At 38.4% G+C, this 17,926-nt stretch overlaps 1 protein-coding gene across 2 annotated transcripts in view; it reads right to left on the bottom strand.

Annotated features, from left to right (window-relative positions):
* Positions 1-2,256: 2,256 nt before the first annotated feature.
* LOC132173711 (alpha,alpha-trehalose-phosphate synthase [UDP-forming] 1) overlaps positions 2,257-17,926 on the bottom strand; it is a 61,946-nt gene continuing 46,276 nt past the window's right edge. For both annotated transcript variants that reach the window (XM_059585293.1, XM_059585292.1), the window contains exons 10-18: positions 10,756-10,856; positions 8,279-8,466; positions 7,534-7,651; positions 6,491-6,667; positions 6,294-6,416; positions 6,130-6,217; positions 5,894-6,024; positions 5,689-5,787; positions 2,257-2,964 (exon numbers count right to left, since the gene is read on the bottom strand). In XM_059585293.1, the coding sequence (XP_059441276.1) occupies positions 2,560-2,964; positions 5,689-5,787; positions 5,894-6,024; positions 6,130-6,217; positions 6,294-6,416; positions 6,491-6,667; positions 7,534-7,651; positions 8,279-8,466; positions 10,756-10,856 (1,430 nt within the window). In that variant the 3' untranslated portion in view covers positions 2,257-2,559. The remainder of the gene's footprint in view (positions 2,965-5,688; positions 5,788-5,893; positions 6,025-6,129; positions 6,218-6,293; positions 6,417-6,490; positions 6,668-7,533; positions 7,652-8,278; positions 8,467-10,755; positions 10,857-17,926) is intronic.

Genomic DNA, 17,926 nt, shown 5'->3' with positions numbered 1-17,926 from the left:
TTTTTAAACCAAATCGCAATTTTAGAGTGTTTGAGATTGCGATTTTAAAAACGCAAATTTTAAAATCGTGGAAAAATATGCGATTTCTATAAGTTGACTAGGGGGTGCTTATTTGAAAAAGTGCGAATTTAAACCAAAATCGCAATTTCCCTTAAAACAATATTTACCTATTTGACCATGAAACCGCAATTATTTGCTAATGTTATCCAAACACTCAATTGATAAAAAAAGTATTTCTTAACATGTTTTACCAAACACCTATGCAATTTTAAAAGGTAGCGATTTCAAAAACGCAATTTTTAAAATCGCACTCCCAAACGGGCCCTTAGTAGACTGAATTCAATAAATTTTCTCAAATCTAATTTAGAAGAAAACTTGTTATTTATAATAAAAGGTTGTAAATTGCTTTTGTGATGTCTTTTATGTATTTTTGTTTTGAAAAATGTTATATGCACTTTCAAGTGCTTACTCTCTTACGTGACGATAAAAATCATTATTAGATAAAAAAATAAATAATAATTTTTACTGTCACGTTAAAAAGTATGCGCTTAAGAATGCATGCAACATTTCTCTTTTGTTTTTGAGGATACAATAGAGCCCAACTAAATTAAGGGCTTGATTTATTTTCAAACTAGTTAAACTTATTCTCTCTACCTATCAAATTGACTCACCAATGAAGATGGAGTTATATTTGATCCATTGTCAATAAAATATTAATTGCGAATGAGTGGCATAAGCTTTTAGTAACGGGTAAAGTTTTCATTCAAAATGAGTTATATAATTTTTTTTTAAAAAATTAATTAATTAAATTAACATTTTTTTAGAAGATGTGAGAATTTTATGCTCCGATGAAATCTATAATGATGGATCAATCACTAAAATAAACAAAAAATGTAGACCTCTAAGTTCTTTTTATTTTTATTTTTTTTAATAGTTTGGCTACCATGGTCCATGGCTTATACTTATAAAGCTTTTCTTAATTTTTATTTTGCAGTTTAAGATCAACCTGGATTCTATCTCTCAGCTTGGCGTGAAGCTGCTCGTCCCTTCCTATGGCTCCCTCCTCGGATTGGACGCATAAAAGGAAATTTTGATGTTGCAATTAGAGACAATTTTGCATTAGCAGGTGCGATTATCAGTGATTCTTCAGGGAGTATTATTCTTCTAGCTACACAAAAGCTTCACTCTACTAATGTTCTCTTAGGCGAAGCTACAAAAACTCTCATGGCCTCTTAGCTGACTTCTTCTATGAGGTATGATAGTTTTGCTTTAGAAGTGAATGCGCTTCTAGTGATTCTTGCTGTGAATCAGCCAAATATCTTATTGTTGTAGAGATTTGATTCACCAAGTTTGTTAGGGGAATGCATAACATGAATAGGCCGTTGGCTGAGCTGGCGGAGTGGAGAATTAGCTGTTGAGCATTATATCTAGGTGAAAGCGCACCCAGATTCTTGTTGGTTGTCTGGACCGCAGGCCATTGAACCTTCCCCCCTTAGTTGTGGGTCGTTGGCCTTTTAGGCCCTTCGGCTATGGGTTGCCGGTGCTCTTGGCAACTTCGGTGGGTGACCTCATAACTAGACCCTTCAATAGCTCTCAATTCCCTTGAACAATTGAACTAATAGTCCATGAGAATTTCTCTTGTAGTCCCCGTCAGTAACCAGTCCCGCCAATCCTAATTGAATCCATTTATAGGTTTGTCTACAAATGGACGAGTATCTAGAGGACATGAAGTTCCTGTCAAATAACCCTACACTCGAGAGAGAAATGACACTTGAGGAATAAATGATCGAGAGCTTCGGCTTCTGTATGGCGGAGGGGAAAATTTCGATTTCGATTTCGATCTTCATAGCAGCAGGAATTTTTTAAGACTTGCTTTCACCGGAAGTAGATTCCATGCAACCTTCAAAAACAAGTTTGGCCTGTCTTGCAACTTTTTCCCCATGGTAGTGGTAATAATACCCACTATTTGGATTTTTTTTTTTTTAAAAAAACAAATATATTTCTCTCCATTTGAGTTTTGTTGAACTTTCCATCCCAATTTTGCTCCAAGTGCCTGATTAGCATCATGGACTCTTCTAATAAGCCTGAAGCCTCTCTACATCTACCTGGACTTGGCATGAAACTTTGTTTCTTATCTGCACTAGAAGTTATTTTAGCATCTTCTCTAGGAACGAGCAAATGGTATTGGGGAGAGGAAGGTAAACTAGAAAATCAAATCCCAAAAATCCCTCAGCAACCTTCAGGGCAAGCAACGAGTTTATAAAATAAACACTTCTATTTTCTTTCTGAAAGAGAGAAAATTTCATAATTTCTTCTGTTATCTTTTCTTGGTTACCATTAGTGTGGTTTCGATGCTTTCAGTCTGTTAAATCTACCAGTTCCACGAAGGTAGTGACAAGAAGAATTCTAGAAACAGCCAATCTAATTTTGGGAAAGAGGATTCAGATGTACTGGAGGAAAGAATATCACAATGAAATAGAAACTATTCTTATCACCTTAATGAGCCATTTTAAAATCCAAAGCTTTGGGTATTGAACTTTTGAAAGATGCGAAAGCTGCTCAACTTGATGATGAACCTGAAGTTGCAACTGCCAGTTCTTTCAGAAAGGAGACAACATCGTCCGATGATTGAAGTATATACCGAGCATTTGTACGGGTTCGTCCAACAGAACAAGAAAAATAATTCTCGCCCTTCAGATCAAGCACATTCCATGAAGTCTTTTCAGGTGACGGCCGCGACGGCCGCCGACTACTCCCACACGTATGATTGGTAGGTTTCTTGTCAGGATTTGGCGAAGGTCGTGCTGTCCTAGCCTGAGATGATTTTGACCCGCTTCGGCTTGGTGGAAGCTTCAAAGATCTTCTCTCAACAGGTACCTTGAGTCCATCAGTTCCCTTGGTTCTTGCAATACTAGCGCCATCGGAAGGAAGCTCTGGCTCGAAAAAGGTGTACACATCTTCATCCTGAAACAAAAGATGCTCAGTAATTTTTATTATGAGAATTTATACGTACGTAAATTCATGTTCTACATTTTCCATTGGGGAGCAAGCATTCGTTTACCAACAAAAATAGAAGTGCAAGAATACAATATTGAACCCTAGATGTTCTTTCCTGTGCTTATTGATTAAATAACTAAGAATGAGGCCAGGCAAAACATCCACAAACACAGAAAAAGACCTTCAGGACATCCAAAGTGGGGAATTTTCCACCTTCAGAAGTAGTGAAGGGTTAAATCAGCCCATTTCCAATAAGAGCTTTAAACTCATTGTCTGCTTGCAATATTATATAGGACCATTCATCATTTGTAGGTCTCATTTGAATTGGACACTGGAGAAAAAAATTGATGTTGCACAATTTTGAGTGTTGCAAAATCCAACTTTTTTTTATTTATTATTATCATTAGAAGGATAAGGGGCCCATGTACAGCTGTCAAGAGATATAAAGTGTTGAAAAAGATTTAAACTCCTCCAACGTCCTTTCGTGGTCCTCAAAAACATCTACTATTCCTTCATTTCCCTCCAAAGAAACCACAAAAGACACAATGGCAACTTCTTCCATGCATCTGCACTCCGCGTAGTGTCGGCAGTCCACCAACAAGCAAACACATCGACTACCAGTCTAGGCATAACTCAAGACAACCCGAACTGATTAAAGAAAACATTCCATAAAGCACAAGCAACCTCACAATGAAGGAGGCGGTCCACAGACTGTTCACATTCCATTGAATGGCACCTCCAAAATAATCCATGTGAGCCTCAATGGGAGCATCCTTGGCACGAGCAATACTAAATAAAACAGGAAATGCATCCTTGCGGGCCATATCCCCATACCAAAGATCATGTCAAAACCCAACCTTGGAACTGTCACCCACATCAAATTTGATATAACTACAGAACTTCTCCCAACCCCTCCTAATATTCTTCCATAAATTCACCCCATAAGCCCCAACATGAGCCCTAGAACACCACCCTCCCCAAGTGCTTCCATATTTAGAGTACACCACCACTCTCCACAAAGCCTCTCTCTCCAGCCCAAACCTCCACAACCATTTACTCAAGAGAGCATGATTGAACCTCAAAAGATTCCTAATACCCAGCCCTCCCTTAGAGATCAAGGTACACACCTTCGACCAACTCGCCAAGTGATATTTCAACTCTTCGCCTAACCAATCCCATAAGAAATCACCTTGGAGCTTTTCAATATGTTTAGCAACACTAGAAGGGAGAGGAAACAGGGACATAGAATACGTAGGTAAATTGGAAAGGGTTGCAAAATCCAACTAAATCCAGGCTATAAAACTATGAGGTTTTACCAGGCTTCATAAAAAAAGATCGATAAAGATGAGATATGACTGCCTGACATTTAAGTTTAGTGCATCCTTGCTCAGACCAGTCCATTGAAGCTGATTGTTGTAATAGGCACTTCCACACAAACTTTAAAATGTGTGAAGTGCTCATTAGACACACTTGACATGGTATAAATACGGATTTGTGTTCAAAATGCATGCAACCATTCACACATCAAACAGATGATCAGCCAGAAGAGAGAAACATGACCCCTACTTCACTATTAGTTACCATGATCTTCTTTATGAGATTTCTTATGGATAACTGAACGCTTAAAGGTCATGCTTTATCCTGAGTTAAATCTATGAAATACACTAATCTAACACCTAGAAACAATACCCATAGCCAGTACCAAAGTCTCACTTAACAAGGATGAATAACCCTTAGGTAGGGTTTATCACAATACTAAACAACTACCATGCATAAATATCTATGTTCCACATACTTAAAAGTAAGGATTTTAATTTTTTCACTAAAGTTTTCACATCAACATAAGGCTCTACTCTCAAGCAAAAAGATATTAACTAAAGATGATATACAAACATGCAAACTAGGCATCTACTACAAAAAAACGATTTATAATGCACATTCAAAAGTGGCTGCTCTACTAGGAAGAGAGAGTTTTTTTTTTTTTGATAAGTAATAATGCATTAAAGAGCGCAGAGGGGCGCAACCCAAGTACACAGGAAGTATACAAGAGAGCGACTAAGTAGATGAGAAAGAAGAAGAGAACAAAAAAAGAAAATCAGGGTACTGGGAAGAGAGAGTTTTGATCAGAGAATAAAGAGTTATATAACTTTGACAAGAAATAAATAAATAAATAAGACAAAACGTTTAAGATATTGGCTTCAGATTGGAATGTGGTTACACCAAGATTTTACAAGCTATGTAAATGAGTCAAAAGTAACCATATTAGTAGTTTAAGTTTCTAAGTTTCAGTCCTAGGGGTGAATTTCAGATACTTGATAGGCTGGTTAAAGTGTGAAGGGCATTTGCAAAGATCCCTACTGCAGCAAATATCTGATGTAACCACTCCCTACACCTTTTCTATATTTTCTTGCAATGCGCAGTTTTTCAGCTTTCAGAAGTTTTTTAGCCTCTCCATGAAACACAAATTGAACCAGCATATGGTTCTTGAATCATAAGTGCAAAATCAGTACTTCAAAAGAATAACTGTTCTGTTTCACAATTCTTCTCTTTGACTACAAACTGAGATTGTAAAGATTGAGAATCTAGCAGATCAAATTATGGTCTTAGTCAGGAACTAATACCAGAATCTTACATGCAATTCTTCATATCAAACATTAACTTTCAGAACAATTAAATAAACTGGAATGATACCTTTGCCAGAAAATGTCCAATACACAGGACATAATCTATTGGTGTTGTCATGGATTTACTGTGAACTATCTCTCCCAGTATGCGATCAACAGCTGCACCCTGAATGAATGAAGTACCATTAGGTAGTAACAAACATCCCAATGTCCAAACACTACAAATAATCAGGTAATATTGGAAACTTTAATTATAAGAGACAAGGAGTCACCTTTGTCACACCAATTGCTCGCACCTCAACAGATCGGCCACCTTGAACGACATCAACAGATGCATTAGAAATTGGGCCTGTCCAGAGATGTTGCAACATATCCCTAGCTTGAAGTCTTCCAAACTCAACATCTACAAATATTAAAAGATGACAACAAAAAGATAATGGGGGTGCAGAAATATGGTAAATCTTCAAAAGCCTAGGTTAGAAGAATAGGCATTGAAGGAAAAAAGTACCTGCATATTTATAATTCCATACAAGTGAAGTTTCACGAAGCTCAAAATGTGACCGGGGTGTTCTTTCTGTGAAGTACTCAAAAACATGCTGAAAACACAATGTCAGTATCATAAGTTTAGACCTTTGAGAGCACAATTAAACAGAAACACAATTCAGCATGTACCTTCACGCTCTCAACCCATTCCATATTCAAATGCTCTGGCATTGTTGTCATCCAGTCCCCCTTCGTGAGGCGCAAAAACATCCCATTCTCTGCTGCCAACCACATGTCATACTCCCCAAAGTTCTGTAAAAGCACTATGTTAATAAGTGGATTGGGTATGGCTGCAATAGAGGGTAAAATTAAGCTACATGAAGTACATCATCTAAGACATTTCTGTCACTCCCACTGAGTACAACAATTGTTGTCTTTGGATCACTGCAAAGTGCCTTCAATGGTTCTTTTAGCCCTGGGTGTACTTTAAGTTCCATTTCTTTAATTTGATCACCTCTACTCCCAGGAGTGTCCACTGGTTCAGTCAATGTTGCATTGAATCCCTGATTTGAACCATTAGCAAGATAAGGATATGATAATTATATATGTGTGTCTATATATAACAAAGAAACAAAAGTCAAATCAGACTAACTCGACCAAAAAGAAATGGAAACGTTCTTCCTCTCGCAATTTAACTGATCTACTTTCCCTCGTTATTCCCAAGATACAGAAAAAGGCAATTCAGAATGGAAAAACAAATCATTCATAAGGAAATACACTGACTATAAAGTGAAAATTTGGCAACCATCATAAAAAATATGAACCTATAGATCCTCAAATAACAATTAAGGAAAGAAACTTGAATTGGTCCTTCCAAAAGATCCAGGAAAAAGAACAGAGACAACTAATTGACAGAACGTGGTAACTGTTTTATTTGTTTTTCCTCTTCTTCATTTCCATATTTTTCTCTAATTGTCTCACAATAGCTGATTTGAGACAAAAACCATGACCACAAACATCAATAACCACTTCAAGCCATTAATCCACATGAGCTAAACATAAAGAGGGCAACCAGTGTCAGCTTGACTTCAATGCTAGACAGATTCAGAGATGGTGTTCCTTTAAATGGGGTTCCGATTCAAAAAGGGGAAAGAAAAAGAAAAGTATACATTGTGGTTTAATTAGGTTAAATAATCATTCTTTTGATAAGGTTAAATAATCATTCTTTTGATAAGGTTAAATAATCATACGGAGAAACATTGAGTGACAACAGAATGGATGTACTTCCCATTATTAACATCGATTCACCTAAATACCATGCTGGTATCTAGTAATTAATTAAGGATGCCATAAAATATATTCTGGTGTCATTTTTTAATTAAAATTTCAATAACTCGGAAAGTCAGTCTCAAAATCAGACAGTACATACCAATATAAGCAATCGATTATTAGATTGCAAGTAACAATTGATTGCTTTATTGATTGGAAGCAGGGGTGGAACTTGTCTTGTCCTTATTTTTGCCTCCACAACAGTATCATTCAGTTCACTGCACAGGAATGACACCAAACACAAATTTCAATAAAAAATAAAAGCATGGGGCATAATTATTCTATCAAACATATTTTTTTCCTATCTTTAACTCCATCTCCGAATAAGGTTTCATGCTACTTGTACCAAAACACAACTTAAGAGGAAAACACAAGCAGATGTAACTGATCATTACCCATCTAATGAAAGCATACATTTTTTTAATTGCTAGCTAGGATGCATTTAACATCAGAATACACACTGTATGCATGCTTAAAGCAGCAAGTCCAACAATGTTTAACACAATCACCAAAATTTGGGTTTGAATGGAATACCGAATCAGACACTAGTATGTTTTACTGGTCCAAACTAATCTCCATAAATACAACTACCATTTTACTGGACTTGTTTGCTTGAAGGTACTTTCTTCTCCACATAAAACCTATATGCTCTAGATATTAGCATCAGAAACTTGGTTACATTTTTCAAAGGCAATAATTGAATCCTTTTCAGAGTTGCATCTTAATAACAAGAATAAGTATTTCATTCAAGCGTGGTAGAATTTATCACTGCAAAGCAATATATATATATAGAAAATGTCAGTGTCAAATCACACTAGACTGTTACAACACGAATGCATGTATACCTCACAAAAGTTTCAGCCCATTCTTGAGCCGTGTGGCTTGTTACGTGCGCAAAGTTATGTTTATGTCGCTTCTCTCTTTCATCAGGTGGCATATTCAAAGCTTGGGCGATAGATGTAGCAACTTCAGTAATGTTCCAGGGGTTCACTAGGATTGCACCAGCACCCAAAGACTGCGCAGCACCAGCAAACTGCATAACGCATCAAAAGTATTGATAGTTGGAGGATAGCACAGCCTAAAAAAATATCAATAAGCCTGGAAAATGGCAGTGGTTATAAATACATGGAAACATTATACTTTACCACTCTAAACTATCACCCTTTTTCCAAACCCCCAGCCAAACTACAAATTTATGAACTTAGCCCCCGAAATTGATGTTTGAGTCACTTTGCCCCCTTGTTAATTTTTTGTGTTAAGTTAGATGGAAAAGGCCTCACATGTGCAGCACGTGCACCTCATCCATATAAAATGACAACCGCCACTTTTACTACTTAACTATTTTTTACCTACTGTTTTCTTTCCCTTTTTTGGGTTAATGGGATAGAGGCAATTGTCATTTTACAAGGATCAGGTGCACATACTGCGCACGTCTCTTCTCATCCAATTTAATGTGAAATTAACAAAGGGGGCAAAGTGACACTTCAATTTTGGAGGCTGGGTGCCGAAATTTGTAATTTGGTGATGGATGTACAAAAGGGGTGGCGATTTCAGATGACAAAATGTAGTTTTCCCTAAAAACAATAAACCAGACCTTCAACATGAATAGGTGCAATATCACTTATCAAAAAAAAAAACATGAATAGGTGCAATATTTACCTAAATTAGTGCATAAACAAATAATATGTTGAATAGAGTGATAATTTACTTAGGATTGACAATTAAGTATGGTACTATATTGGCTAAAAAAGAAAATAAGTACCACGAACTACAGCCTTTGAGCCCCCAACAGATTGTTCAATAACATGCGATCAATTATGCAATAAAAAACATAAGAAAAATCCAAAACAGCAACTTCCAAGATCTAGTACTTCATTGGGGTATCCGAAACAGAAAAATGCAAAATCAATCTCTATGGTTGCACCAATTTGCAATAAGCACCCTAGGACTTAAAAGGAGACTTAGAAATTCCCTGTGATAAGCATATGGCAAATAACCCCCCGGTTCAAACTTTCGTTTGAAATTTTGACAAAACTCTTTGCAAAACCACCTCCAAAGCCTTGGGGTGTTTCGACTATTTATTCCTTCTTTTATAATACATGACACTTGTCATCTTGTTATTAGTGCTGATGTGACATTCTGACAGTTTTTCATCAAAATTTCAAACGGAAATTCGGACTGAGTTATTTGTCATTTATGCTTACCACAGGAAGTTTAAGCCACTTTTTTAAATCCTAGGGAGCTTATTGCAAATCGGTGCAACCACATGGGCTGATTTTGCCTTTTTCCCTATCTTAAAATATAACTGAAATTGTACCAAAATTCAAGAACTAGTTTTTAAGAAAGGGAGAATCTTAGTTACAAACATTTTTCATATGTTAGAGTAAAACTGAAGGTTTCCTAGAGAATGATCTAGGTACATTGTTCAATATTCAATGAGTTAGACTCTACAACCACTAGTGACTAAACAAAAAGAACAAATGTCTGCAAAACTGCGATATCCTGTTTTTATTGCAGCAATACAAAATTTCTACCATCTTAAACAAAGAAGATTTATTTTTAATATATCATAATTACTTAAATCTCCAGTGGTTCTTCTCTGGAGGATCCATACTTGAACTCAAGGATTTTGAGATAAGATATGGACATCAATAAGTGGAGTCAAAAGCAGTTACTAAAGTCTTCTTGCAAAAGAGTGGATTTTGTTATCTTCAGATAAGCGAAGGATTGTTTTTTGAAAAGTCTTACCAATTGCTTAACAAAAGAATTGTGTACAATTGCCCAACTTGAATTTCCTAGCCAATATTAAAAAAAAAAAAAAAAAAAAACAAAACACAAACTTTAGAGGTTTTTTATTTATATCTTCATAAATTTCTGAATAACTTGAAGTTGATTATGTATATGAAAGCTGCTGCTGTGTAAAACATCATACTCGAAGTGTATGATCCCAGCTATGTAATATAATAACCTTTACAACAAAAAAGAAAAAGAAAAGATATCGTCCATCAAATAGACACAAAAGTGACAAACTGATAGAATTCACATCGATTAAACACAACAAAAAGAGAGATTTTTTTTTTTTTTTGGTTGGGGGGTAGTATCATTAGAATTTGATCACTTTCACAAAATTTGCGAAATAATTTAGGGTGGCTTTTAGGAAAACCGATCAATAAAACTTCACCATCTCAAGGGTATTGGAATTTAAATACCTTTCAACGCTCTACTTTTTCAAATGTCAACATTCAAAAGACTATAGTTTATCTTTAATGGGAAAAAAAAAAGATGATTGGGCATAACCAAACTTGGCAAGTTTTGTAATTACTTCACTAAGAATGAGAACCCCTTTCTTTGCATCTTGGCATGCCACAAACTCATAACTGACAAGATTCATACCATCCCTCAAAGATGTGACAAGGGCTACATCTGAACAAAGAAAAAAGAGGGAAAGATAAATCATTAGTTGAAAACTACATGCATTACTCATGCAATCAGTTATAAACTGTAATTTAACAGCAAGAATTCAGAAGTTGTGATGATACTCAACACACAGCTAGGTTTGAATAGATTCAAACTTCCAGAAGCATACATAAATATGTTAAGAATTCATTCGACTTAAACCCTGCTCGGTACCGGGAACTTTGGGCAACAAGATAAAGTAACACAGTGGGCATCTTTCAAGCCCACCTTTTTTGTAGAGCATAGAAGCCTACCTAAGGTAAGTGTGAAGCTTTGAACGATAACTCAAGACCATGCAGTGTTCTAGACACATTGGGCATACTACTAAAGTAATCGAGATGATGCCACCAAAACTCAAGTCATCCTTCAAGATTAAAGCAATAGACACAAAAGCCACTACTCAACAAGAGCGGGCTCGTTTACTAATGTGTTTTAGGACTGTCTTTTGCTTTTTAGCAAAAAATAAAAAGCATTAGCTAACAACTCAACACATAAAACACTCACAAAACAATCAAAAGTACTTTCACCTTTATGTTACATCACAATAAAAATAAAAATAAAAATAAAAAGCACCTTCTAAAAGCATTAGCAAATGAGCCCAACATCATTTTCTTGATAATACAAGATAATTACCCTGCCCCCTAGGCTGTGTGAAGCTAATTTTTTGCCTGGTCAAATGAGTGTTGTTTTCCAAATTTCAGTACTCACGTCTAGCAATCAGTTTATGCACAAAAATCCATAGGTAGGTTTGTTGATTTTTTATATCAATTCTTTTACATTGACAAAGCTTTTAGATACTAAAAGTTCTAAGGAAAAAGTGTCACATCTATGCTATACCCCAAAGGCCAAAAGGACAAACCGAAGTTACAATTAGAGCTCCTCAAATTGTGGACTTGGTACACATACGCCTTCCTAATCGATGCACCCAATGTGAGATTTAACTTTCACAATCCGTAATATTACAATCTCACCTGCTCAAATCTCCAAGATCCTCGTTAGGACTTGAATTATGTCGTAGTGTCCTAGCACATATGGCGTTACTAGGTTGGATTGGAAACCATTTGTTAGAACCCTAGTGCTATACCACAAAAGGACAAGTCAAAGTTACAATTGGAACTCCCTAAAGTCACTTATATAACCCAGTATCGCCTAGTACACAACTAGTATGGGATTTGAAATATACACACCTTCCTTCCCCACCCACCAAATGCGGGATATAAGTTTCATAATCCATAGTAGTACAGGAAAAACTCACAAATTCTTTTGCTCTTACTATTAGATTTCGAATATACTTGAAATTTTATTGCAAGATTCTAGAAATATATTATGAGTATTTTAATATGTGGTAGAAAGCAATGTGAGAATTGAAGAATGTGGTTGGTTGTAGGTTCTTACATACACCGTTTTATACAAATTATATAGAAATGAGGGTAGTACACCCCTTTACCAACGAAGAGAAACGAGCAAGGAGAAAAACATATCTTGAATAGAAGGGCATTCCATACTCAATTCATGTATTATATCAAGAATTGTTAGATGAGTGGGCATAAAAGCAAGGACATCCTGGCGAACACCAGATACACGTCACTAATTAACACGTGTTTCGATTCCGACATTGGAGGACAACACAACCTATGACTTTGTGGTTGGGTGATTGAGAGTTGGAGATTTTATTATAGGCACTTTTGTCATTTCACATTTTATTGTTATGTTATTCATTTTCCAGACTTTGGGTTATGTTATTGTCTTTTGGGCTTTATGTTATTTTTAGTGGTTGTAAGCCCAAGTGTGATTAGGGTTAGGGCTTACGTCATAGGCACCCCCAAGTACACCAGGAGTATACAAAAGGATCACCTAGCTAGAAAGGGAAAAGTGAGCAAGAAAATCATCGTAACTAATCGACACCGGAAAAATATGTGCAACAGTCCAAAGGTACAAAGTATGAAAGCATGAGGATAATATGTCTTCCAATGACCCCTCCAAGTCTTCAAAATACCTATTATTTCTCCCCTTCATAAACACAAAAAAAGCAAGTAGGTACCATCTTCCAAACCGCGGCACTCCCCCCCCTCCTCCCTGAAGACCACCAACAGGCGAGTAAATCAAAAACCCGTCTCGGCATCACCCAAGACAACCCAAACCGACCAAAAAAGGCACTCCACAAAGCATATGCTACCCCGCAATGAAGGAGAAGATGATCCACCGTCTCCTCACTCCTCTTGCACATACAACATCAGTTTGTCACAATCACATGCCGCTTCCTGAGGTTATCTAGGGTTAAAATTTTGCCCAAAGCCGCCGACCAAACAAAGAAGATCGCCCTCGGAGGCGTTTGTGTTCGCCACACACTCTTCCAAGGGACTCACCTCCCTTTAGTACGTGCCAAGGAAGCAAAGAGAAGCTTGACCTTGAAACGGCCTCTTTTGGAGGAAATCCACCACAACATATCTTCACACCCTCGTCTCACTTGGGTAGAATGCAACACCTGAAAAAAAGAGGCAAATACCTCCACCTTCCAATCATGAGTCTCTCTAAAAAAACTAACATTCTACTGATTAGAGCCACCCTACACCTCCAAATGTGCCGCAACTAAGGCGTCTTTCTCACAAGCAATACTGAATAAACCTAGGAAAGCTATCTTGAGTGCCGTATCACCACACCACAAATCATGCTAGAATCGAACCCTAGTCCCATCCCCCACCTCAATTCACATGAAGCCTTTGAAAATGTCCCACCCTTTCCTAATGTTCTTCCATAACCCCACCCCAAAAGTTTCTCCCGTCTGCATAGAGCACCACCCTCCCCATAAACTTCCAAACTTCGCATCCACCGCAACCCTCCACCAAGTATCTCTCTCCGATCCATAACGCTACAACCATTTCCCTAGCAGAGCACGATTGAACACCATTAAGTTCCTAATACCCAATCCGCCCTCCTTAATCGGAGTGCAAACCTTCGACCACTTCACCAGATGGTACTTGAATTCTTCGCCTAGCTCACCCCATAAGAAATTGCACTGCATCTTCTCAATGCGCTTAGCAACACTAGCCGGAATAGGGAAAAGAGACAAATAGTAAGTAGGCAAGTTGGCAAGAGTACTCTTGATAAGCGTGACCCTGCCGCCATTCGACAAATACAACCTTTTCCAACCGACCAATTGACGTTCTGTCTTCTCAATAACTTCATTCCAAATATGCTTGGCCTTAAAAGAGGCCCCCAACGGTAGACCAAGGTACTTTACTGGCAAAGAGGCAACCTTGAATTGGTACGAAGCTGAAATTCTCCACCACCTACCTTTCACTAGCTCCATCAATAGGTTTGTAGGCAAGAGTCCATTTGAAGTGGTTCATTGTTATAAGCCTAGGAGACCTTTAGACCTTCTCCAGATGTCCCGCATGCTAGAGTTTCTGAGTTCACCGATGCATTTGCACGACATGTTCCTGACTTGCATAATGAGATCGGGAAACAAATTCAAGCAACTAATGCCCAATATAAAATTGAAGCTCATTAAAGTAAGTGTCTCACTGAATTTAACATGGGAGATTATGTCACGGTCTGGATTAGATCCAAACGATTTCCACTTGGATCCATTCAAAACTTGCAAGCTAATAGTGCCGGACCTTTCAAAGTGTTACAGTGGGTCAGACCAATGTGTATGTCATTGATGTTCCACCTGACCATGGTATTAGTTCCACATTTAATGTAGAGGATCTAGTTGCTTATACAGACCACACCATTCTCACAAATGATCCTTTTGAGGAACCTCTCCCGTCCTCAACACCTATCTTATTCCTGATCCTATACAACCATCTCTTCCACTAGTACATAAAGACAATATTGATGCTTTTTTGGATGAGCATGTTGTTTTTACCAAGGATGGAAAAGTTCAGTGTTTCCTAGTTTGTTGGAGGGGCTGACCCGACTCAGACTGCACATGGATCACCAAGGACACATTACAGCCTCTTGATCCTAAACTGATGGAGTACTACCAGAGCTGCCAAGCACACACTCGATAGTGTCGAGTTCTTCCCACCCAGGAGAGTTGGTGCGAACACTGGATACTGGCCATTGGTTACACGTGTGTTTGGATCCCGACAACGGAGGACAGCTCAGCCTATTACTTTGAGAGTTTGAGATTTTATTATTGGCACTTTTATTATTTCGCATTTCATTGTTATGATATTTATTTTTCAATCTTTGGGTTATGTTATTATCTTTTGGGCTTTATGTTATTTTTAGTGAGGTGTCAGCCCAAGTGTGACTAGGATTACAGTTTATGTTATACTCTATTTAGATCTAATTTTGAATTGTTGGTAGCTTTTGATGAATAAAAAAATGAACAATTGGTTTTTCTTGTCTTCTTCCTCCTAATTTTTCTTCTCTCGTTCCCGCTTTTTTCTTCTTCTTTCTCCTCTTTCTCATTCTCTCTTCTCTCTTCTACTCGCTTCTTGTTCTCTGTTAATTGTACGACATCACATCCCTTACTCTATTCTTTTAGAATGGGGGGATAAAGGAACCCAGGACTTATTGAAATTTACTGCAAGAAAAGAGTTTGTCTTATCACACTAAGGAAGAGAGAGCTACTCCATAATCAAATAAAAAATTAGCGGAGCGTTTTTCTTGACTTGGGGTTGCTAAGGTCATCCCATGCTCCAATCTCAGAGGGTGCCGGAGACGCTAATGTCGCCGGAGGAACATCAGAGGTCGCCGGAGAGGCCTATGGAGACCAGCGAGGTTGAGGAGGGTACGGGCTCGGCCGCAGGTCAGCTTCTGAGGGGGAGTTCCTCTCGCCGGAAGGTTGGGTTGGCCGTGGGGGGTTGTGCTCAGCAGGCTCGTAGGGGGGAGGTAATGAGCTTGATTCCGCTGATTCAAGTTGGTTAGGAAAGATTGGATCGAATATCGGAGTTGGAGCTCTTTGAGTCTGATTCAGGTATGGGTGAGGACAAAATTTCAGAAACAGTAGGTTTGGAGGATTTAGGGTCAGACACGATTTCATCCAGCTAGGTAGTTGAAAATTGCCTCAAATTTTGTCCTAAAATTGGTGTTTCTGATGAGGGGAAAAAGGAGGACTTGGAGGTTTTGTTCAAAGCTATTGAAGCTTCTAGGATGCAGCATGATTCTGATTTGGGAGGCATTTCTGCCTATGTTCCTGCACCCAAAGGAATTGAGGAGATTGAGGAATGTGAGAGGGTCGTTTTGGTGGATCATGAAGCTTAACATCGTAGTATGGAATGTGAGAGGGTTGAATGTCCTCAAAAAAAGGTTGTGCATTAGAGGTCTCTTGAAAGAATGGAAAGTAGATATAGTGTGTTTGATTGAGACTAAGATGGAGGCTATCTCCCGATAGGTGATTCATAGTCTTTGGGGAGGTCAACATGTGGGGTGGAAGTATAAAGGATCTAATGGTTCGTTGGGGGGGATGTTACTGATGTGGGATAGGAGGGTAGTGGAGTGTACGGAGGATTGTGTGGAGCATTGCACTTTGGCTTGCTCTTTTCAAAATGTGGAGGATAACTGGGTTTGAGCGTTTGGGGGGGTGTATGGGCCGAATGAGGAAGTAGAGAGAAGGGCACTTTGGGAAGAGCTGGCCGGTTTGATGAGGGTGTGGGAGGTCCCTTGGTGTTTTGGCGGGGATTTTAATATTGTTCGGTTTCCTAGTGAGCGCTCTAGTGTTTCTTATTATTCTTCGAGCATGATGGATTTCTCGGACTTCATCTCAAAGAACAATTTGGTGGATCTTCCGATGATGGGGGGTCAATTTACTTGGTCTAATAATCAAGAAAATGAGAGTTGGTCGAGGATATACCGGTTTGCTATCCTCGGATTGGGAAGATCACTATCCAGTAGTGTCACAAAGAAGACTTCAACGCCTGCTCTCCGATCACTTCCCTTTATTATTGGACTGTGGGACTCCTTGTGGAGGTAAAAAGTGTTTTAAATTTGAAAATATGTGGCTTAAAGCAGAGGGTTTTGTTGACAAGGTTGCTTCTTGGTGGGGATCGTATTCGTTTGAGGGTTTACCTAGTTTTGTGCTTGCTAATAAATTGAAATGCCTTAAAGTGGATTTGAAAAAGTGGAATGAGGAGGTGTTTGGGGATATTGGGAGGAAAAAGAAGGAATTGTTGGGAGGCATCCAGGAGTTGGATGACTTGGCAGAATCGAGAGGCTTACATCAAGGGGAGAAGATTCGGAAGGCGGACATGTTGAAAGATTTGGAGAATACCTTGTTGTGTGAAGAAATTCATTGGCGCCAAAAATCAAGAGCTTTGTGGCTCAAGGAGGGTGTTCGAAATACTCGCTTCTTCCACAAGATGGCTAATTCTCATCGAAGGTACAATCGTGTAGAAGTGCTTAGTATTAATGGCGTATTATCTGGTGTTCCAGCTGAGGTGAAAGATCACATAGTGCAGTATTACCAAAGCTTATACTCGGAACAAAGCACATGGCGCCCTAGAATGGATAACCAACCTTTTTTGTCCATCGATGAGGAGGATAATAGGTGGTTAGAAAGAGATTTTGAGGAAAATGAGGTTTGGGAGGTGGTAAAAGGCATGGATGGTGATAAGGCTCTGGGTCCAGATGGCTTTTCCATGGCTTTTTTTCAAGCTTGCTTGGGTGTTGATAAACAAGATGTTATGGCGGTTTTCGCTAAGTTCCATCGTAGACGTCAATTGGTGAAGAGCTTGAATGCAATTTTTATTTCCTTGAATCCGAAAAAGGCGGATGCGGTGGAGATGAAGGACTTTCGGCCCATTAGCTTGGTGGGAGGGGTGTATTAAATTGTGTCCAAGGTTCTTGCCAATAGGATGAGAACTGTTTTGGATAAGGTCATTTCCTATTCTCAAAATGCTTTTATTGGGGGTTGGCAAATCCTAGATTCCGTTCTCATTGCAAATGAATGTGTGGATAGTCGCATGAAATCAAGAGTGCTAGGTGTTCTCTGTAAATTGGATTTGGAAAAGGCCTATGACCATGTAAATTGAGACTTTGTTTTGTATTTGCTGCATAGGTGTGGTTTTGGCGAGAGGTGGAGGGCT

Source organism: Corylus avellana, chromosome ca3 (assembly GCF_901000735.1).
Source record: "Corylus avellana chromosome ca3, CavTom2PMs-1.0".
Lineage (NCBI taxonomy): Eukaryota > Viridiplantae > Streptophyta > Magnoliopsida > Fagales > Betulaceae > Corylus > Corylus avellana.
This window is presented reverse-complemented; position numbering and strand designations above follow the sequence as displayed.